Source organism: Equus przewalskii, chromosome 3 (genome assembly GCF_037783145.1).
Source record: "Equus przewalskii isolate Varuska chromosome 3, EquPr2, whole genome shotgun sequence".
In the NCBI taxonomy this organism is placed as follows: Eukaryota; Metazoa; Chordata; class Mammalia; order Perissodactyla; family Equidae; genus Equus; species Equus przewalskii.
The window spans coordinates 40,278,319-40,301,659 of record NC_091833.1 but is presented as its reverse complement, the minus strand read 5'-3'; the positions used below and the strand labels follow the sequence as shown (position 1 = coordinate 40,301,659).

General features: G+C 38.9%; 1 protein-coding gene across 3 annotated transcripts in view; it reads right to left on the bottom strand.

Annotated features, from left to right (window-relative positions):
* The window catches only part of EIF4E (eukaryotic translation initiation factor 4E), a 38,371-nt gene extending 22,322 nt beyond the window's left edge, over positions 1-16,049 (bottom strand). The window contains exons 1-2 of one of the 3 annotated variants that reach the window (XM_070614212.1): positions 15,542-16,049; positions 14,533-14,579 (exon numbers count right to left, since the gene is read on the bottom strand). In XM_070614212.1, coding sequence (XP_070470313.1) covers positions 14,533-14,550 — 18 coding nt within the window. In that variant the 5' untranslated portion in view covers positions 14,551-14,579; positions 15,542-16,049. Of the gene's footprint in view, positions 1-14,532; positions 14,660-14,838; positions 15,449-15,541 lie in introns of those variants that run through there. The other 2 variants (XM_070614213.1, XM_008524431.2) reach the window with 2 other exon arrangements.
* Between the last annotated feature and the right edge of the window lie 7,292 nt (positions 16,050-23,341).

Here is a 23,341-nt window from a genome sequence, read left to right as displayed (position 1 = left end):
AGGCCTCAAAGGTCAGGCTAAAAGTGTACCTTTCACCTTTAAGCAATGAAAGCCATTAACTGACAGGTCAAAGGGATTAAATAAAGATGACAACTAAGTAAAAAAGTCAGCCAGTTTTAGCACAAAAGATTAAACCTGGCTTTGGATTTGCTGAGCTTATGAGATCCAAGTAAAAATGTACAACATTATAAGTTAGTGATCCCAGGGTTCAGGAGCTGTTGCAGCAACAGAAGACAGCTGAAGGAGAACAAAAAAAGTCAAGCAAGGGTAGGACAAGTCTAACAATCGGGGGGCCAATCCTACTCATATTATAAAAACCAGATATTTCCCAGATCTAGCATCACTGCTGTGGGGTTTTCTCTAATCTGACTGAAGTTTAGTCTTTCTTCTCACCATGTTCAAATCTATGCTATTTAAATTCCAAAACCAAGGTGTGTTTCTCCATGGTTATGAACATTCAAGATTTCTCATCAAGCTTCAACCAAAACACATCTACAAACTCTCTCTTCTAGAAATAATAATGAGCCTTCCTCTCAGAACACCCAATTTGTGTCCTCCATTACTTCACTGAACATATTTAACCCTAAGAATTTCTAGGATTTTTTTTCCAGGTTAGGACATCACCTAAGCCTTAATTTGAAGTATGCAAAGATCAACAGTTCCCCCGGCACAAGTAACAGTTTGAAGCAATAACTCAAAATGGAGTCCAGACTTCCGCTGGTTATAGTCTACTGCCGGGTTAAGTGTAGAAATGGGAAGTTAACATTTAGAAAACTTCACAGCAATTTGACAGTATTTTTATGTCAATAAAAATACGTGTGGCTGCGGATTTTGCAGGTCTTCTTCCTTGTCTATTTAAATAAAGAACCAAAATGGCGACCTTCGTGCCCTAAACTAAAAATCTGAAGTAGGAAAACAACATATGAAGATCTGGCAAAATATAAACCTTTTAAATATAAAGCACTTCTCAAATGCAGAAGTTTTTTTCATGTAAAGGACTGTGAGGCCCTATATATCAATTTTGATTCAACAAACAGTACTTTTTCACATTCTTTTCAACTAATGTAAAGTGACATCTAAACAACAAAAAATAGTGGAAGCTGAGATATAGAGGGGAACAACTGTGATGATCTGTACAAGTTGCGATGTGTCTGAAAATACTGCAAAACTTAATAGCTATTCAATCTATTTAAATACTATTTACTTACTTGACTAAAACTAATGACTAGTACTAGGACTCTTAAGTGAACAGAGTTAAGTTTGTTGCGCTATAGCTAAAAATGGACACTTCCGGATAGACAGCAAGCTATACTTAATTATCTTTTACTAAAATAGAAAAATCTCTACAAACAAGCCACACTTGAATTTCTGATCCTCCAGAATAAAGTTTTAAAACTTGGATGTACATATCCTTAAATCTTAACTACTAGAAAGAATTGTAGGCATCTTGTTAGATTTAAATAAACTAATTCTTCAGGTAGCACTAAATCCTGTCAACTAAATTACTGCGCATCTTACCTAGCTTAGGACAAGATTACAAATCCGGAAAGGAAAATGTGATGATAGAGACATAAGAAATAACAAACAGATCCCCAACATTCTCTTTCATCTTTAGATGAAGATGGTATTTAAGGTGTGGCTTCTGCCATTTTGGCAAATTACTCAGTTTTCCTGGGTCTCTCCTGTGTATACATGTTATTAAACTTTGTGTGACTTTCTCTTATAAAAAAAAAAATAAGAACATGAGTAATCTAGAATGATAACAAGGCTAACCATAAAATTTAAATGTCAATGCTACTTAAACCAAAGGCCACCAGAAGACTCATATTTAAAGGTAAAAATGGAAAGATTTACATAAGTTGAACATTACACAAAAGTACAAAGTGCTTGAAAACTGTATCAATAACCTTGGGCCAGCCACGATGGCCTAGTGGTTAAGTTCGGCATACTGTGCTTCGGCAGCCCAGGTTCAGTTCCTGGGCACAGACCTACACCATTGTTAGCAGCCATGCTGTTGCACCAGCCCATATACTGAAAAACAGAGGAAGAATGGCACGAATGTTAGCTCAGGGCCAACCTTCACCAGAAAAAAATAAACGTATAAATATATATATATCAATAACACTATAATGACATTAGGACTAGCATTTACACTGCACAAAATTATACGGGTTCCAGTTAAATGGTAATTTCTTTTTTTTTTTTTAAGATTGGCACCTGAGCTAACAACGGTTGCCAATCTTTTTTTTTTTTTTCCTGCTTTATCTCCCCCAAATCCCCCCTGGTACATAGTTGTATATCTTAGTTGCAGGTCCTTCTAGTTGTGGCATGTGGGATGCCGCCTCAATGTGGCCTGACAAGCGGTGCCATGTCCACGCCCAAGATCCAAACCGGTGAAACCCTGGGGCACTGCAGCGGAGCAATCAATCTTAACCACTCAGCCGTGGGGCCGGCCCCTCTATTTTAATTACCTTTCTTTTTAAATTTAAGCAGAGTAGTGACATTTTATGCTTTTTCTTTTTCTTTTTTTTTCTTGGTGAGGAAGATTGGCCCTGAGCCAACAGCTAACATCTGTTGCCAAGCTTCCTCTTTTTTTTCTCCCCAAAGCCCCAGTACATAGCTGTATATCCTAGTTGTAGGTCATTCTAGTTCTTCCACATAGGATGCTGCCACAGCACAGCCTGATGAGCAGTGTGTAGGTCTGCGCCTAGGATCCAAACTGATGAACCCTGGCCACTGAAGCAGAGCATGCAAACTTAAGCACTCCGTCACCTGGGCAGCCCCCTATTTCAATTATTCCTTAAAGCTTTATAATTATAATTTGAAAAGCAAACATTTGAAAGAATTTAACTGCTGCTTTTTATTCCTTTTAAAATTTTGAAAAGCGTAACTAAAGTTTAATGATACTGATTAAATGTTGGTTTAAAAAAATCAGTCTTGGGGCTGGCCTAGTGGCACAGCAGTTAAGTTTGTACATTCCACTTCAGCTGCCTGTGGTTCGCCGGTTCAGATCCCAGGTGCAACCTACGCACTGCTTGTCAAGCCATGCTGTGGCAGGCGTCCCACGTATCAAGTAGAGGAAGATGGGCACAGATGTTAGCTCAGGGCCAGTCTTCCTCAGCAAAAAGAGGAGGATTGGTGGCAGATGTTAGCTCAGAGACAATCTTCCTCAAAAAAATTTTAAAAGTGCTAAAAGAAAAATCAATCTTTACAAGTCACAGTTAAACAAATCAGCAGTTGAATTCCTTCTCAATTCTATGGGTTAGTTTCTTTAAAGTTCTATAATATTAGAAGTTTAAGGTTAAAATTTCTATGTTAACTATAATTTTAATAAGAATTAGATTTGTCCTTTTATACTCCAACTATTTAAATAATCTCTCAAAATAAATCAACCCATATTTCGTTAAAAAACTAGAAAACAAGGTATAGTCACTATTTCAAATGTCCCCCGGTTTACAGAGTAGGTTATATCCTTCCATTCACTGAGCTTAAGTTAATGAATTATCATGCTTCCAAATATAAAAAGATTTATATTCTTTAATCCAGTAATTATACTTCTAAGAGATTTCTTCAATGAAACTGTCAGGACACTAATAGTTTTATATATTTTATATTAACAAATAAAAATGGAGACAATATATATACATCAAAAGATACAACCAAGAGGTAACAGATAAATTAAGGTGTTCCTGACTGGGGCACTAAACATGATGTTCGGAAAATTGTTTTAAAACACTAATGTAAACATGAGAGAAAGTAGATTACAGAACTGTATAAACACTGAGCACTTTACTTTTTTGTGGGGGGACTTTATTGTTAAGAAGTCCTAAATAAACTGTCATACATCCAGACAATGGACTATTATTCTAAACTAAAAAGAAATGAGCTATCCAGCCATGAAAAGACATGAAGGAAGCTTAAATGTGTATTAAGAAGTAAAAGATGACAATGTGAACAGGCTACATACTGTGTGACTCCAGCTATTTGACATTCTGGAAAAGGCAAAACTATGGAGGCAGTAAAAAGATCAGTGGTTGCAAGAAGTAAGGAGGGAAGATAAACAAACAGGCAGACAACAGAGGATCTTCAGGCAGTGCAACTACTCTGTATGATACTACAATGGTAAATACATGTCATTACAAACCCACACACAAGCAGCCCTAAGGCCAGTTTGTGGACCCCAGCACAATGTATAGTTCCCCAATCCACCTGCAAAGATTTTGGCATTTTGATTGTTAATAGTGAATTTAAGTACTAAATTCAAGAAAAATTAACATCTTTCCAACATCAAATCTTTTTCAAAAGCAAATTATGATGCTTCAATTATTAAAGTGCTCCATTGTATTTCCTCAGTAGAGTTGTACAGCCTTTATTTATGAATCCTGAAAATTACTTACTAGGTTTATAATTCCTGGGCATTTGAAGGCACTGGCACTAGGATACGTGAGTACTGCACATTACTTGCTAGGTTTATTATTCCTGGCAGTTTTTGCTCAGTTATAGGAAAACTAACACTGTATTCCATAATCAGAATGCAACAATAAGTGACTTTCATATCATAGTAAGTGTTACTTCTTTATTTCTTTCCTATTCAGTAATTCAGTAACTTTAAGATCAAGGGAGAGCTGGGTTAAACACTTAAAGAGTGCCTGGCACATGACAGGCATTCATAAATGTTTTAACAAATGAATGATTCCAATTTGGTTCCCTCTCAAAATCCCACTAAAACTATAGTAAAGAGGTTTAAAAAAAAAAAAATCCCACAACAATGGAGAGAGCAGAGGAAAAAAGAAAGAGCTGGAATGTAGATGGAAAAGTGGTAAGTGATCACTGTACACAGCTAGATCCTGAAGTCTCAGAAGCTGGCAGGAACTTTAGAACTGGGAGTGAAAGAAGCGGGTAAGTTAGAGAATTCAGGGCGAGCAGTTTCTGAAATAACTGGATCCTTCAAGCCCTCATCTGTTCCCCCTAATCCAAGTCACTAGGATTGCTGCCATCCAAGTTCAAAAAGAAAAAGAAAATAAGCAACTTGGAGAAACAGACAGGCAGGGAAAAGAAAATGCCTTTAAAAATATGTACCTCTATATATCCTCAAAAGGATGTTAAGATTTTGCATGCATACAACTACTACAGCAAGCTACAAAAGTGAACATTCAGAAGACTAAAGAGAAACAGAACATCTGGAAATTAAATTATAAGACAGACAAGGTTGGAAAATAAATGAAATTTCCCAGAAAACAAAGCAAAAAAAGAAAATGAGAGCAAGATTTAAATTTTTTAAAAAAAGAGAGAACCAATCCAGGAGATCCAATATCTGAATAACTGTTTCAAAGAGAAAAAAGAGAGGAGGAAAATGACGAATTAATCTGTCAGAAGTGATGGATATGAGTTGTCCTATTAAAAAAGTCCAATGACTACCCAGCACAATGGATGAAAACACTCATACTAAAGCATGTCGTGAAATGGGGACAAGGAAAAGCATCACAAATTTCTGGGGAGTGGGAGGTGAACTGGTCACATAAAAAAAAAGAAGAGGGGCCAGCCCAGGGGCATGGTGGTTAAGTGCCCACATTCTGCTTTAGCAGCCTGGGGTTTGCTGATTCAGATCCCGGGTGTGGACATGGCACTGTTTGGCAAGCCATGCTGTGGTAGGCATCCCACGTATAAAGAAGGGGAAGATGGGCATGGATATTAGCTGAGGGCCAGTCTTCCTCAGTAAAAAAAAAAAAAAAAAAAGCAGAGGATTGGTGGCAGATGTTAGCTGAGCGCTGATTTTCCTCAAAAAAAAAAAAAAAAGAAAAGAAAAGGACTAGCCATCAGAATAATTTCTGACTTATCAACAGTTACAACAGAGGATGACCACAGAACAATGACTTCAAAATTCTGAAGTACACCCAGCCAAATGACAGATATGATGTTGTTTAATATACAAGGTCTCAAAAATCTTTAACTCTCATGTATGTTTTCTGAAAAAAACTACTGGAGATGTTAGCTACCAAAGTGAAACAAGAAACCAAAGAAGAGGGAGACAAGGAAGACAGAAAAGAAGGGAGTACAGAAGTCAGATGAGAGGGAATCAGGAGCACAGTAAAAGGAGATCCAAGGCAGACAGGTGTTCACCAGACGTAAGATCTTGCCCACTGGTTTCCCCAGGAGAGGCTCTAGTAGAAATTCCAGGAAGCCAGAGTCAAACTAGAACCCAGAAACTGTTTTCAGCTTATCTTCTCTTAGGAATGAACCTTCATCTAACAGTAGCAATACCATCCTTTCCTTAGCTGAAAGATACATATACTGGAGATTAAACTCTAAAGAGAATTAGACCGTAAAAATAAGATCAAGGGAATAATTAACACAAAAGTAAGGATAGTGGATGGGGGACGGGCCAAAGAAATACAAATGAGATAATGGAGTATGAAGCTGAGGTAGCAATGATGTCTTAGATGATGGGTACATGGGTCTTGAGTTTGTTACTCTAGAACTTAGGCACATATGTATTTTATATTTTTTCTCTATAAATACATTTCACAACTAGAAACAGGAGAGCCCTGAAAAATAAAATTGTAACCTGATAGCCAACTACAGTCACAGAAATATTTGAACAGTAGAGTTTTTAAATTTTCAATTTGTTGCCAAAAGACTCACCTTACATTTACTACATTATCTCAGGTATGAAATGGTATACATAAAAAGTTATTTATCACAGTACTGAAATAGCAAACGGTTGGAAATAACCTATATGTCGATCAACATAGAAATAATTATGTTTAAAACCAAACCATGTAATATATACCATCACAAAAAAAGCAAAAGCTTTATGTGTTGATATGCAATGCTCTAAAAGACATGCTACAAAGTGAAAAACATAATGTGTCAGAATAGTGTATACAGTTTACATACTTGGCTACCATTTACTTTTTAAAAAGAATATACATCATATTTGCTTGTATATATACAAATTTCCCTAGGAAGATATAAACTGATACTGCTGGTTGCCTCCAGAGGTGATCCACCTGGATGGGATCATCTTGAGGAGGCTTCACTGAATACCCTTTTATCCAAAAATTTGAGTTTTGAACAATGTTAAGTACTGCCTATTCACATACACACTTCTTTTAAAACAGCAAAAAGAAAGGCCAGAGGACAATTTTAGTTCTATACAAGACCAAAAAATTATCTTTGAAAGTCTGAAATATAGAGAGAAGTTTTTCTAAGATAAAATTAAACTTATCCGGGGGCGGGCCCGGTGGCGCAGCGGTTAAGTTCCCATGTTCCACTTCTTGGTGGCCCGGGGTTCACTGGTTCAGATCCCGGGTGTGGATAGGGCATGGCTTGGCAAAAGCCATGATGTGGTAGGCATCCCACATATAAAAAATAGGGGAAGATGGGCATGGATGTTAGCTCAGGGCCAGTCTTCCTCAGCAGAAAGAGGAGGACTGGCAGTAGTTAGCTCAGGGCCAATCTTCTCAAAAAAAAAAATTTAAACTTATCCAACCAAACTGGTCATATCCAGTTGTATCTTACAAAGTTAAGCCATATACAATATGCATATATGTTTGTATACATCAGAATATGTTTAGATTCTAGAGTTATACTGTCCAGTTTGGATAGTCACCAGCTACATACGGAATTAAATTTCAAGCAATTAAAATTACATGTAAATTAATTAAAATTAAAGTTTTAAATTTATCTCCTTGATGGGACTAGACACATTTCAAGTGCTCAATAGTCATGTATGGCTGGTGGCTACCATATTGGACAGTACAAATACAGAACATTTTCATCATCACAGAAAGTTCTCCTGGACAGCCTTTTCCTAGAAGAATCCTCAAAAACTGGTTAACAGTGGATGCTTTGGAGAAAGGAACTAGGTAGCTGGAGAAGATAAGTTTTTCACACTAATAAGCTAGGACTTAGCCTGTACGAGGCAGCATCCTTAATATTTCCTGTTAACTCACTTAATCCTTACTGTATTTCAATGTAATTGATTTCCTTTGTAATCCTAATTATTTTATTTAATGCATTTAAAAGTATTATTCTGAGAATGGGGCCATAAGCTTCACCAGATTGCTAAAGGGATGGATTTGAATTTTGGACCATGAGCATGGATTACGAATTCAAGAAAAGTTATTAAAAAATGAATAAAAGCTAAAAACCATTATCTATAAACCAAAATCTAAGTGATTTTACAATGCTAAACATTATAAAAAAATTGTGTACAAGTTCAAATGAAAAAAAAAGGTATCACCCCTAATCCTACCATGCCACCACCCATAAATCATCCAGTATATCCTTTCAGAGATATAATTTTATATCTATGTCTAATGATGACCTATGCATCAATTTCACTCTTAAGGTAGGAGTTTTACTGAAAGTAAAGAGTTGGACTTTTTAGTTTGGGTTGAATTTTAGTTTCTTTTTTTGAACAGAATAGTAACAAAACATGAGGCCAGGACCTGGGTTTGAGTTCTAGCTCTCTCACTTAGAAACTAGTAACCTTGGTAGAAATTTGAAAATCACTTGACATAGGATTTCTCACCTATAAAAAGTATCCCAAATATTGAAGATTAGGGAAAAAAACTACAAGAAAAAGATGTACATTTTATCTTTGCATTAAAATACCAAATTTTCTTGCCTTAATACTTGAAATTATCATCACACTTTGTGGTAGCATAGGCTGTTGCCCTAAGATGACCATGTAAAACTCAAGAATTTTTTATAGTAATACTATTATTAGTTCACATTAAGTATTAAAATCTTACTGACTGCCGCTGAAATAAGCAGAGCACAGAAAGACTGTAATAATTCTGTACAGCATTCTGTAATAACAAGTTTAAAATATACAACTAAAAACACGCAAATGGACATTTTAGCCTTTAGGATTACTATAAAGCTATGAGTTTCAGAGAAATCTTACAGTCTTATTACTACTTTCCCCAAACAATTTAGTTTTTAAGATTAGCAACATATTATAACTGAAACTTCTTCAAAGCAACTATTTAACTCTTTGCCAGACCTTTTACCAAGATTCCTAAAAGTACAAAGGTAATTGAGAGTAAATTCCATATCTGCAAATTTTTTAAAATTTACTACACTGTTTTCACTAGAAAATATTTTAACTGGCAAATGGTTTGAATTGACATGGTCCAGAAATCAAAGGAAAAGGGGGAGAAGAGAAGCGACCATTTGCTTTCTTTAGAAATCTACCCACAAAGTTTTGGATCAGTTACTAAAATACGGTATATTTTATATAACTACTTGTTCCGTACTTGTTATCTAACTACTTGTATCATATAACTACTTGTTCAGTCCTCAGATTCAGACATTAAGGTTATCTTTTCTTATGATTCTGTACTTCGGTTATCAAACACCGTAGAAAAACAGAGCCGAGAAACACACGTCCACACATTTTCTTTGACAGCTGTAGGAAAACATCTATTAAGTTTATCAAATTAATCTTCCCAAGTCACACAAGGAAAGCACATTACATGTGGACTGAAAAGACAGTGTCATGGTTAAGAACATGTACTCTGGAACTTGGCTACTTTAGCTTGAACTCCACCCCACCACTTATTAGCTGTGAGATCTTGGGCAAGTTTGTCACACAAAGTTACTTAACCTCTTTGTGCCTTGGTTTCCTCATCTGTGAAACAAGAATGAAACCTACCTCACAGGGCTGCAATGAGGATTAAGTCAATTAATATACATAAAGCACTTAGTGTGGTGTATAACACAGAATAAGTGCTATATGTTAGCTATTATTAAGAAATAAAGATCTGCCTACATTACAAATTGCTGTTACCAACAGGTTGTGGTTAAAAGGTCATTTTTATTGAGCCAGTTGCTTAGAACTCTCAATCTGTATCCCTGGAAATCCAATGCTGGTTAGAGTTGTCACAATTCCTCAGAAACTTACTGAACACAGCGTGACTAAACTACAGCTTCCCACTATTTCTATGGAATAATGTATCAAAAGTTCCAACTGGGAAAAAACCTTATTTTTCCGACAACATTCTCAGGTTCTAGAAGTGACTAGAAATGACTACTCAGTAGCTAACAAATTGACTTTTCTCTTTCTTCATCAGACACCAATAGGAACTTCTAAACGAGCACTAGTGATTTTGACAGTAGGCAGAGCATCGAGAAGAGTAGCTGAGGGTTGTGGATCACAAAAAGCCAAGGACTGATAATCACAAGGCAGCTGTGTGAACTTCCGAGCAAAGAGAGGAAAAGGTGGACACGTGTGTGCATGGATACACCTGCACGCAACACATTCATGGGGGATTAACTTTGTCTAGCTCTTCATAACTGACAAACTGTCACTTATTTCCATTATGACAACTAAAAATCAAAATCACTGTAGGATATATTCTTAATTTCCATTTTTCAGCTAGACTTAGAAATTTCAGTCTTCAGGGTCACACAGATATTAAAATTACACCATAATCCATGCTTACGTCCCCATCTCAAAAAAGTCTCTATGACAAAAATGGGGCAACTCACAGGTACCAGAGGATAAGGTAATTTCCAGTATCAGAGAGAAAGCCAAGCCGAAATTATCATTGCTAGAACAACTATGTCACAGGTTCCTTGTTACGTCCAGGCCTACTGGTACTTCTACTATATTCTTAACCTTATATAAATCGAATAGAATATTTTACAAAAAAAATTTTTTTCCTAAAATTTTCTATCCAAATTGGATTAAGCTTACGTAATTCCTTTTACATTTTATTCTCTGCAACTTCAATGTACAAACTTTGTCTGTTTCTAAATGAGATTTCTCTAAGTCAAATAATTATGCATAATATTAATTCAAAGCATACAATTAAGTGAAATTTGGAATATAAACACCCGTACCTAATTCATTTGGTTTACGAATGAACTCTGATATACTGGGTTCTTTCATTAAAGCAAAAACACACATATTAATTTGCAAGGTCTGCTTGTTAGTCAACAATCTTTACTTAACAAAAAACAGTGAATTCTATAATAACATACTTGTCAATATGTATTTAAGCCTTATTTACTTTTAGTAAATAAACTCTTTACAATCTAAGGCATGTTTCTAAAGGATAAAAAAGGAAACATTAGATCAGCTGACCAAGCTGATTCCACTTACAAAATTAACTTTTAATTTATTAAAAAAATCCACAAGATACAATGTAAAAACAAGTAAAATTATACATCTTCAGTTTAACTAAAGGAACCAAAATTAATCTCTTACCTGGAAAAGAACTGCAAGTCAAAAAACAGCCCAATAATAAAGAACGTAGAATGAAGACACAGCTACGAAGAAACAAGACCCACTGAAGGCAAATGGCCTGGGGAAAGTGCTCTATCTTCATCAACTAACATTAACTCTAACTTGACCTAGCCACAACAACTCAAATGCCGAGAGAATAACAGGAGAGTACTGTTTATCCCAATGTTCAAAGTTTTGCCATATTACCTGTAAAGACGTAAAATGCTTCCTTTAATTTGTCCTGTCAAGCTTCTCAACAAATTTAGTATTTGTAAGCCACATCTTAATGTAACTAAACTCATACACACACACTTGAGAAAAATCACACAATAATATCAAACTGAAAACGACTGATATTTTATGTAATTTTCATAGATTAAAAATTCCCCATGGGCCAGTCAGGGCTAAGTGGTTAAGTTCGTGCGCTCTGCTTCGGCAATCCAGGGTTTCGCCGGTTCAAATCCTGGGCGCGGACATGGCATCGCTGATCAGGCCATGATGAGGTGGCGTCCCACATGCCACAAGCAGAAGGACCCACAACTAAAAATATACAGCTATGTACCGGGGGGGTTGGGGAGAAGAAAGAAAAATACAAATCTTAAAAAAAAAAAATCTCGGCGCAGCAGTTAAGTGCGCACTTTCTGCTTCAGAGGCCCGGGGTTTGCTGGTTCAGATCCCAGGTGGGGACACGGCACTGCTTGTCAAGCCATGCTGTGGTAGGCGTCCCACATATAAAGTAGAGGAAGACGGGCACGATGTTAGCTCAGAGCCAGTCTTCCTCAGCAAAAAGAGGAGGATTGGCAGATGTTAGCTGAGGGCTAATCTTCCTCAAAAAAAAAAAAATTTAAAATTGTCAAAAAGAATCTAAATTACTAACTTGTGGACAAGGCTGCATTAAAAATTTGCATTTTCACTAAAAATAAACACTCCAATACTATTTTACATACATTCTCAAACTACTACAGTTTAATCTGGCGTTCCATGTTCACACACTTTAGGTTTTTAAGTTTCCTACTCCCCAAGTTTAAATGCAGTCTCCAAACCTCTGGGTCAGCACTAGAACAAATTCTACACTGTATCAGTGACCACATCAATGGGAATTAAGCTCTTTAAGAACCACTTCTTGCATAACTTTGTATCCTAAGGAACGCTTGGTTAAACTCCTAAACATCAGGGGCTATAAATATTTACCAACTCAAACTAATCCTTCAACTCTCTGTAGTTCTGTGTTGTTGAAACAAAACTGCACAGCTTTGCAAAATCCAAAGGACCTAAATGTCACTGAAACTTCACAGAGTACATTACTGTTTTACGAATTCAGGTCGGAGCCTTGCCCCATTACCAGCTGCAATGCTTTTTAGTGACACTGGTACAGAGGGTAGGAGAGCAGATCCAGTCAAGTGGACAACACCCTAACAGGGTTTTGAGTTAAAATTTTACATATTTATCCTACGTCTTTATCTATGTAACATTAATGTTCTCAAGTCAGTTAATTGCACCAGCAACTTAAGAGAGAGTTTTGCAGTCAACCTAATTTATAGGAACATAAATAAAAACTGGTACCGATAAAAGAACAAGTAACCAAGTAGAAAAGCTGCCTTAAATGCTGACAACAAGGTAAGCATAGTTTACATCAATGTAACGAAAAATAACTTTTTTGTATTCTGTAGGCCTTTCCATGACTACTTTCTGAAACAGTACAAAAGTCTTTAAAAAGCCAAAGCAAGGGGCTAAGTGGTTAAGTCCGTGCGCTCGGCTTCGGCGGCCTAGGGTTTTGCCGATTCCGGATCCTGGGCGCAGACAAGGCACCGCTGGTCAAGCCATGCTGAGGCGGCGTCCCACATGCCGCAACTAGAAGGACCCGCAACTAGAATACACTACTACGTACTGGGGGCTTTAGGGAGAAAAAAAAGCAGGAAAAAAAAAGTCAAAGCAAACTGGTAAGCAAGCCATTATCAAAGTCAGAAACTACCACTACAGATACACAAAATATCGGGGAACCAGGGTCTAGAACCGGTTCCAGAATGTCAAAGGTTCTCTGGTTATTAATACAGTCCATTATGCCTCTAATACAATGTCACTTAGATGTGACATTCCTAAAACGGCAACACAGGCCTAGAAGTTTCAGTGCCGGTGCTGGCAAACTCAAACTATGACAAAGATACTCTCTCCCTTGGGCGGTTAACTACCAACTTTCTGCTCCAGGATCAGCTTGTTTCAACTAAGTTTAAGACAGAGCCTAAACTGAGGACAGCAGATAGAAGAGAGAAAGAGAAAATAATCCAAGGGAAGATTAATTTTAAAAGTGAAGTTCCTGTTTCCAGTAAACCGTGCCTTAGATGTCTTTCAGACGATAAAGACTCGGAAGAACAGCTGGATGGCGACCCGTCCGCATCCTGAGGCGTGCGCACTGCGCGGAAAGGATGAATGAATGGAGGCGGCGCGGGTGAGACGCAGCAGGTCCGGCCGGCAACCAGACCCGCGGCAGCGATCAGTAGGCCTCGCTCCTCCCCCTTCCCTCCTCCATGACAGCCCAGTCTCCAGCATGGAGGGGCGAGGACAATGTGATCCCCCTGCTCACCACCACCACCACCCTGCATCCTACTCAGGAAGCTTCACCGCGTGACACGCGGCTCTCCTCCCTACCCCAAACCTCCCTCGCCTCGCGGGCGGCTGGAGTACCATGCGCTCGCCCCTCAGCTCCCCCGGCGAGGTCGAAGCTCCGCGCGTGCCGCGACGCCGCTCCCGCCCAGCCCACCCTCCGGCGACGCGCGCCACCCGCTCCCTGCACGCCGGTCTGACGAAGACCCGCGCGCGCCCCACGCCCGAGCCGCCGGGCTGGAGCGCGGGCGGGAAGGAGGGCTGGGCAGCCGGGGGCTCCCTCCTGCACCTCCTTCCAGGCCGGCTCGCCACCCACCCTCCCTGCGGATCCCGGCGCCCGCTCGGAGCCGACCCTGCGCCCTGGCGTCCCGAAGGCGCAGTCCCCGCACACCGAGCCCGGGGCCCCGGGCCCCGCCACCCCGGGAGACACCCCGCGGCCGGCGGGAGGCCGCGCCGCCCCTCCCCCACGTCTCCCCCCAGCGCCCAGCCCCGCCAGAACGTGTGCGCTCCACGCCGCGCCGCCAGCCTCCGGGGCGCCCCCGGTCGCCGCGGGGAGGTCAGGCCCAAGAAGAGGGGGAGGGGGCGGCAAGGGGCAGTGTGCGCGCCAGGAACGCCGTCCCGCGGGGTCCCCCAGCCCGAAGGGAGCCGGAGCGCGGGGGCCGGTGGGGGTGGGGGCCGAAGGCAGTACTCACCGGTTCCACAGTCGCCATCTTAGATCGATCTGATCGCACAACCGCTCCTGAAGGGGGGGGTGAGAGGAAAAAAATGAGATTCAAACCGGATTGGCCGGCTGCTGTCCACGTGACGGACGTGTCCGTTTGGCCCTGGCGGCGCCTGCGCAAGACTGCGGCTGCGTGAGTGACGAGAGGCTTCTGGGAAGTGGAGTCTCTCTCTCTCTCTTTTTTTTTCCAGGGCAAAGAAGTTAAAAAAAAAAAAAAAAAGGCCAGGTCACGTGGCTGATGGGTAGGGTGCGCGGTTCCCGGCGCGGCGACGCTCGCGTGCTGCAGGGTGGTTTTCAGTCCTCTGCGCTTCCACCTGGGTAGCTGCTGTCGCACTTACTGCCAGGCATGCCTAGTGTGCCCTTTGTCGCCCTGGCCTCCCATCTTCCCCGGAAGGTTGGGTCCTGCAGGCTCAGCACGCACAGTAAGGCTTCATTTGCTTAGTTGCGGTCCCAGGACAAGTTTGGCTGTGTGTTTATTTAATTTTCTTTTGACTTCGCACCATTTTCTCTTAGTTTCAGAAGGAGGCGGCGATGGAGAGTCGTCGTTTAAGCGGTCGGCCCTCCCCCGTCCCCGGCTCCGCTAGCGCCGGCGGTCGCTGGTTGCCATCGCTGCGAAACGGGATGGCGGAACCGCCCACAGGACCCACTTGCCACAGGCTGGGGGAGGGGGAGTGCACCCGACTGCCTTTCCAGTCCCAGATCCTGAGATGAAGACCTCGGGGCGTGGAAGTAAAATTGCTTGGAAGTTCTGTGCTCTCGGTGCCACTATTCTGCTTTAACGTGAACGGAAACAGCCTAAGTCCAGGTGCCAGCCAGGGAGGCCACTCCGGGCCCCGCTGACTAAGCCCTGGACTGACCGTCAGGAGTCGTTAGGCCGGGTCAACTGTGACTCGGGACGTTGACTCATTCTCCCTAGGCGAGTGACTTAAGCATTCAGTGTCTCAGCTTTCTCATTTATGAAGCGCTCATGATACACTTACCTCACAAGGGTGTGCTGTGGTAATGGTTGCATCCGGCTTTGACAATGCATCGGACTCTATAAATGCTTTATAATAAGCAACCTGGTGCCTTCCTAAGGATCAGCTGCTTCCCCTGATGTTTTTTCAAACGATGTTTAAATTTTTCTTTTGTTTACTTTGTTACAATTATGATGTACACCAACGCAATTTTAAAGTTTCAAGACAATTTTTTTCTTTATAACTGTAGGTACCCTCAGCAGAAGCTTTAATGTTCACGAAAATATTGTTATATTCACCACAATCATTGGCAATTAGAAATTTATCCCCACACTGGCATCCTACATTTCCTTTCCCTCTAAGACAGTGTTATCTTTTCTCAAGACAGTGTTATGCTGCACAGTGTGGTTGTTAAGACAACAAATAGAGATAAATCTGGTAGAATACTACTATAAGGTTCTAATGAGGGAGACATTAGACCACTACTATTTTCCATGTTTCTTAAGAATGTTAACACCAGAAAAATCAGTATAAGCAGAGTGCCTGTGCCTGCCTGCTTATAGTGTTGCTGATGTCCAGAGCTGTGTCATACCTATTGTTGAGTACATAATGGTGGCTTGAGTTGACTAACATCACTGAAGCTGTATAAGAACTCAAAACCATGGCCTGTTCCTATGTTGTGGTTTACCTGGGTATCAGAGGTGATTAATGAAAGCTTTTGTCCAGTCAGCTTAGCTCTAGTAGGTTTAAAGTAGATGGAATTAAAACGAACATAGACAGATAAATGGATTTCTACTTCCAGAGACTATCTGTTGCTTAGACTACCCAAAGTAGCTACAGTTGATCTCAGTGGTATTTCCTGTTGGTTAAAAGTAGTATCTGGTTATCTTCTTGGAGGTGATAGCGTAGATGTACTCTTTTCAGGATGCTGCTAGATAACACAGCAAAGAATTAAGGAGATTTCGCTCCCCATATAGGACTGAAAGCCAGTGATGTTCTTAAAACTTTTTTTAATGATAGCCTCCATTTTATTAACTTTTCTCTTGATCAAAAAACTCCCCACTTTTGTCAGCCATACTAGTACTTCTACAATACTTATGTATGTTCCTATGCCTTATAGCTTGATTTCTTTCCATTTTGCATAGACTTTGTTGCATGTGTTTTATGGCACGTTCATGTGTTTGCCTAATATCACTATTAGATTCTACTTTGTCAAAGATTTGGTGATTAGATTTTTATGTGTGTATGTGGTTGTTTTGTTTTTGCTAATCTGAAATATACAGAGCAGAAATTTTATACTTTATTAATCCAGAAAAAATTACATTGTTACCTTGCTACCACATTCCTGCTTATTCTTAAAGAAAGGGTAATAAAAAGATACATGAAATGGGATATAGTATTAAAATACTATTCTACTTGATCCAGTTATCTGGTTAATACATAACTAATGGCCCAGCATAGCATCATTATTTATAAGCCTGGAATGATTTGTCATCATTTAGTATCTGTAGATAGTCCTGATCTTTTCTCTATGTAACATATTCCTCGAGCTGGTATATTACTAGTCTTTATAGATTTAACTGATGGTAAAACACTTTAATTTGATGGAACACCAGTTGTTTTTATCATGTATTTACCTCTTTGTTACTGGAATTATTTTAGGATTTCTAGATAAGCAGTCATTGTTTTGCTGGGAATTGTTCAAGTATGGTTCAAACTGATCACATCTGTACAATCAATCCCTCAAAAATAGCACTGCTGCCCTGTCTAGGACTTTAAAAACAGCCATGGAATTTTAGACATCCTGTTCAGATTAGATGCCTTTCTTAGTCTCTGATCAGTACAAAGTCACCATTTTTCTTATAATGAGTAGGTTTGAGAAAAAGATATGAGAGATTGCCTGATAAAGTAAATGATCTTTAGTATTGCAATTGTTGAGTATTAACTTAGATATAAACTAAACCAACCTCTAACCAACACCAACATTAGTTTTTGTTTTTAAACCTATTCACTCTCTTTTTAAACTTGGTCATACTTTACTTTATGCTCTACTTTTTAAAATTGTTATTATCACTTTCTACACTGATGTTCCTTTAGCAAAGACCTAAGACGATGACTTCTAACAGGATAAATACGGGCCGGCCCAGTGGTGCAGAGGTTAAGTTCGCACGTTCCGCTTTGGCTGCCCGGGGTTCTCTGGTTTGGATCCCAGGTGCGGACATGGCACCACTCAGCAAGCCATGCTGTGGTAGGCGTCCCACATATAAAGTAGAGGAACATGGGCATGGATCTTAGCTCAGGGCCAGTCTTCCTCAGCAAAAAGAGGAGGATTGGCAGCAGATGGTAGCTCAGAGCTAATCTTCCTCAAAAAAAAATTTTTTTAAATAATAAATAAATAAGTAAAATTTAACAGGATAAATAATCTTTTCAATTACAATTGTATAGTTCAGTATTTAAGAACATGAGCTCCGATGTCAAATTATCTTGGTTCATAATCCCAATTCTACTGTTTACTGTGTCACCTTACACAGATTAGTCTCTTTGTGCCTCACTTTTGTTGTGAGTTAGGTGGCCATAATAATAGTACTTATTATGTATAACTGGTTAGTGTGAGAAATAAATGAGTTAATCCATGTAACATGCTTCAGTAGTTTTTAGAACATGGAAAGCACTCAATGTTAACTATAATTACCATGACATAATATTATATTGACATAAATTTCTACTTTTTAGTGTAGTATAATATGCTTAAGAATTCTTTTATGCATAGAACCAACCATAGCCTTTATCTTTAAAGATATTCCAGGCCTTCAAAGTCAACTAACATTTATTGATTTCCTATAACATGCCAAGTAGTTTTCATATTGATTACTTCATTTGACCTTTGTAACACTTAAGTGAATTATACATTATCCCCATTTTATAGATAAAGAAACAGACTCAGTAAAGTTAGGGGATGTATGCAAGTCCACACAGCCAATGGTGACCTGGAATTCAAACCCAATTTTCTTGACTCAAAGATTCTTCCCTCCAAATCATGGCTGCTTTCCTCTCATAGGTTCTTCCAAGTGCCTTTTTCTCTTCAAAGGACTTCTGATACTAAGTTCATTTATAGAACTGACAAACCATCCAAGAAGTGTTGAGTTAGTAATGGGAAATGTGAATTGCTGAAGGATATTTAAAGGACATGGGAAGCCCAGGCACTTCCTTCCTGGACTGTAAAATCGGCTTGGCATCCTAAGTCATAGGAATATAAATAGTTCGGTACCCATATAAAGAAGTGTGACTAAGGACCAAAAGGATGCAGCTAACAAGCACTCATTCACGTAATGAATGAGGCAGTCACAGAGTTCCTTCCCTTGTTTCATTCACTTCTCTGTTGCAATGCTGTCTCCTGAGGGAAGGCTCCCTTGACCACCCTGTCAAAATTAGCGTGCCCACTATTCTTTATCCCCTTACCCTGCTTTATTTTTCTTCAGACCACTTCATAATCCTAGCTCTAAACCCAATATTATATTAAACATTTAATTAATTGTTGACTGTCTCCACTAGTAAAATACTAGCTTCTTGATAGGTAGGTAGATTGCTAACAAACATTTGGGAAAACCCCAAATCTAATTTTAGAAACTACACAATAACTCTAGCCTTAGGACCAATAATATAGGTAATAGGAAAATTACTATATGACAGGCGCAATGTTAAGCAGTTTACATGCATTGATAATACCTCATTTTATCTTCAAAACAACCTTCTGAGATAGATAAGGAGCCTGAGGTTGAATAACTTTCCCCAAGAATGCAGTTTCTGTTTTCAGGGCTCTTAACCACTATGTAATATTGACTACATTGTAATTGGATTGCCTAATAAGAAAGATCATTGTCTGAAATCATGAGAAAGAAATAATCTACAAAGAGTATGTGAAAAATTCATCTAAGTAGTATGTTGGGCCAACAATAAGGTTCTTCCCCAAATGAACTTAATTTACCTTTTAAAATTGAAATTAGGAACAAATTAAAATGTATGGGACAAGATCAGTAGTCTTTGGAAATAACCCACAGGTTTGTAAATACCCCAAATTCGGTTAGAGGTTTGCATGGAACTCTGAGGAGGTACAATTGGATTTTCATTACTCTGTACATGAGAAATGCCTGAATTGAACTTGTCTAAAGAAAGAAATATGTTAAATGACTGGGAGTTGGTCTGGGGACATCTGTAAAAGAGGGATCTAAAATGACAATATTTGATGATCTATCTCTAGCATTTTTCCAGGGACAGGGTGCCCTGGCACAAAAATATGGATCTCTGGCTTGTTGGTCCTTTTTGGGAATGATTTCTTGAGGACGCCAACCATACAGTGAATCCATCTTGTTTTGACCCCAGGTTCATGAAACAGCCGTGTGATAAATGTATCTTCCCGTAATATTTGTATGCAGGGCTGATATGGAAACATCAGCCTCCAGACCACAATAGTTATGTTGCTCAGAGTCCATTTTTTTGGAAGAAGAAGAATATTAGCCCTGAGCTAACATCTGCTGCCAATCCTCCTCTTTTTGCTGAGAAAGACTGGCCCTGAGCTAAGATCCGTACCCATCTTCCTCTACTTTATATGTGGGACACCTGCCATAGCATGGCTTGCCAAGCGGTGCCATGCCCGCACCCAGGATCGAAACCAGTGAACCCCAGGCAGTCAAAGTGGAACGTGCAAACTTAACCGCTGCGCCACCAGGCCGGCCCCTCCATTTTTTAAATGGTACTAACTTTTTTAGTTTGTTATAATTATGCTGTATGAGCTTGGCTAAGGGAAAGCTACTCTTGTGGACTGGATTTTCTGTGTCTTCAGACTGTGATGATTCTCCGAGGAAATGCCGACCTATAGAATTGCCTGGGTGGCTAATTGGCCTTCCCCGACACTTGCCATGTGCCTTTCTACTCTAGCTGCATCTTTGGAGACCTGTGATTCACCTGCCTGTTCACTCTTACTCTCAATTCAGAGTTTGACAGACACCAATTCTCATTCAGGAATTGTTTAAAAACATGAGATGTACTAAAAATGATCAAATATGACCTTATGTGTTTTGAGGAGCTAATGGAAAACCATGGTTATTGTATTTTAAAAATAAATAATAAAATAATGATAATGATACTCCAAGAGAGCCATTTATATCTTTTGAAAAAAATGAGAAATCGCTGTTAAAGACTTGCTGTTTGGGGAGAACTTTTGTCATCTCTATGGATGCATTTAGTACAAATTGACCAACGGCATTTAGAGCTCTGAAATGGAAAGTTAGGAAACAAGCATGCATATTTATCATATCAGTACCTTATATTATCAAGTTTTAAGAAGGGAGAAAGGGTTTGATCCAGATATGTGTATTAGCAGACTGGTACTATTTATTTTATTATTATTTACTTATTTTTTTGTATTATTTATTATTTAAACTGAGTTCTGATAAATGAGAAAATACCATGCTGGGCAGACTTATGAAACAAACTGTTAGTTCAATTGCCAGGCAGTTTATGGAAATGGCACCTTAAAAAAAAAAAAACCTGACCTTGCTTAAAAGTCCTTATATGCTTTTAATCTTTATATGCTTTTTCCCCTGAAGGTCAAGAGTATTTATTCAGATGAGAGTTAAATGTGATAACTACTTCATTTACAATAAAATAAGATGGCAAGATGAGTAAACAGGATCTTATCTCTTTACTAGAGCTTAATTTTTACATTCTGAAAGAGGTTTTTGGAAATATATAGGAAAATATCAGCATTGTTAAAATTGAAAAACCAAAGTGAAGTTACTGTGTTTTGTTCATTACAAAAAAAAAGATTAGCTAAATGTAATTAGTACTTGAAAGGCAAAGTGATCAACAGTTCTTGACTGAAAATATTTGAGTGAAAGCATTTAAATATTTTAGCTTTTTACTTTGTTTTTGTCTTAAAAAGGAACATTGGGCCAGCCTGGTGGCATAGTTCATATGCTCCACTTCAGCAGCCCAGGGTTCACACATTTGGATCCTAGGGGCAGACCTACGCACCACTCATCAAGCCATGCTGTGGTGGCATCCCACATACAAAATAGAGGAAGATTGCCACAGATGTTAGCTCAAGGCCAAAAAAGAAAGAAAAGAATGTCAAGAGGCCAGTCCTGTGGTATGGTGGTTAAACTCGGTGCACTCTGCTTCAGTGGCCCAGGTTCCCGGGTTCAGATCCCATGTGCAGACCTACACTACTTGTCAGCCATGCTGTGGCAGCAACATGTGGAGGAAGATTGGCACAGTTGTTAGCTCAGGGCTAATCTTCATCAGCAAAAAAAGAGAGTGTCACATTGTATGTCAACTATATCACAGTAAAGCTGCCTTTAAAAAAAAAAAGCTGAAAAAGAACATGTTAAATATAGAAAATTCATGCTGTTTTCTGAACCTGCCTAGGGGGCAAAGGTATTTAAAGTATTCATAAAGAAACTTGGAATTATGTTGTTGTTTTGGGAAATTAAATCAGATATCTGATAGAATATAAGATTACTTAAGGGGCCGGCCTGGTGGTGCAGCGGTTAAGTGCACATGTTCTGCTTTGGCGGCCCAGGGTTCGCCAGTTTGGATTCCGGGTGTGGACATGGGCTGCTTGGCACGCCATGCTGTGGTAGGCATCTCACCCATAAAGTGGAGGAGGATGGGCACCAATGTTAGCTCAGGGCCAGTCTTCCTCCGCAAAAAGAGGAGGATTGGCAGCAGTTAGCTCAGGGCTAATCTTCCTCAGAAAAAAAAAAAGAGATTACTTAAAAGCCTGGCACTTAGCTCTGAAAAAAGAAAAGTCACAACTACACTCAGAAAATTTGTTTTATTATTTGTTTGATTTTTAACTTGAAGGTGGACTTTAGTACAAGATTTCACTTTGGGGATGGGACAACAGCTTAAATTCATTTGAATCTATAAACTTTTGGTTTTCAAAATTGTTAAGGAACTTTGGAACAGAATTGGAATTTTCAAAATTATTTTATTATTCAATTGTTATTTTTTATTGTTTTTCCCCTTGGTGATTTGCTTTTTTAAATCCATTTAATCTTATATAATGGTTTGTTTTAAACAAAATATAACAAACAACATTAAAGAAAATGTTTTTTTAAAAAGGAAAATCTCTTCTACTACCCTAATGTATCCACATGCCAACACTTTATGCTTTTACATTTTATAGGGCACATACAATTCTGCGTTTTTTCACATGATATCTAATTGCAAATATCTTGGATATTGGTTATAGACTAGATAATTTTTAAACATTTTATTTTGAAAAATTATCAAACTTAAAGAATAGTTGCACGAGTAACTCCCACAAACCCTTCTAAATTTACCAGTCATTAACATGTTACCTGTCTCTCTCAATCTTTCTCTCATTATTTCTGAGCCATTTGAGAGCAAGTTGCAGACATAATGACCTGTAAATACTTCAGCATGTTCCTTCTAAGTGCAAAGATGTTTTCTTACAGAGCCAAAATACAATGAATGAAATCAGGAAATGTAATATTGATTCAATGCTTTTATCTAAAATATAATCGCTATTCAAATGTTGCCAATTATTCCAAAAATTACTTTCATAGAATTTTTTTTTCCAATCCAATATCATGCATCACGTTAGTTGTCAAGTCTCTTCAGTTTCCTTTAATTTGGAAGAGTTCCTCAGTTTTTCTTTGTCTTTTTTTTGTTAACGATTGGCACCTGAGCTAACAACTGTCACCAATCTTCTTCTTTTTTTTTTCTTCTGCTTTTTTCTCCCCAAATCCCCCCAGCACATAGTTGTGTATTTTTAGTTGTGGGTCCTTCTAGTTGTGG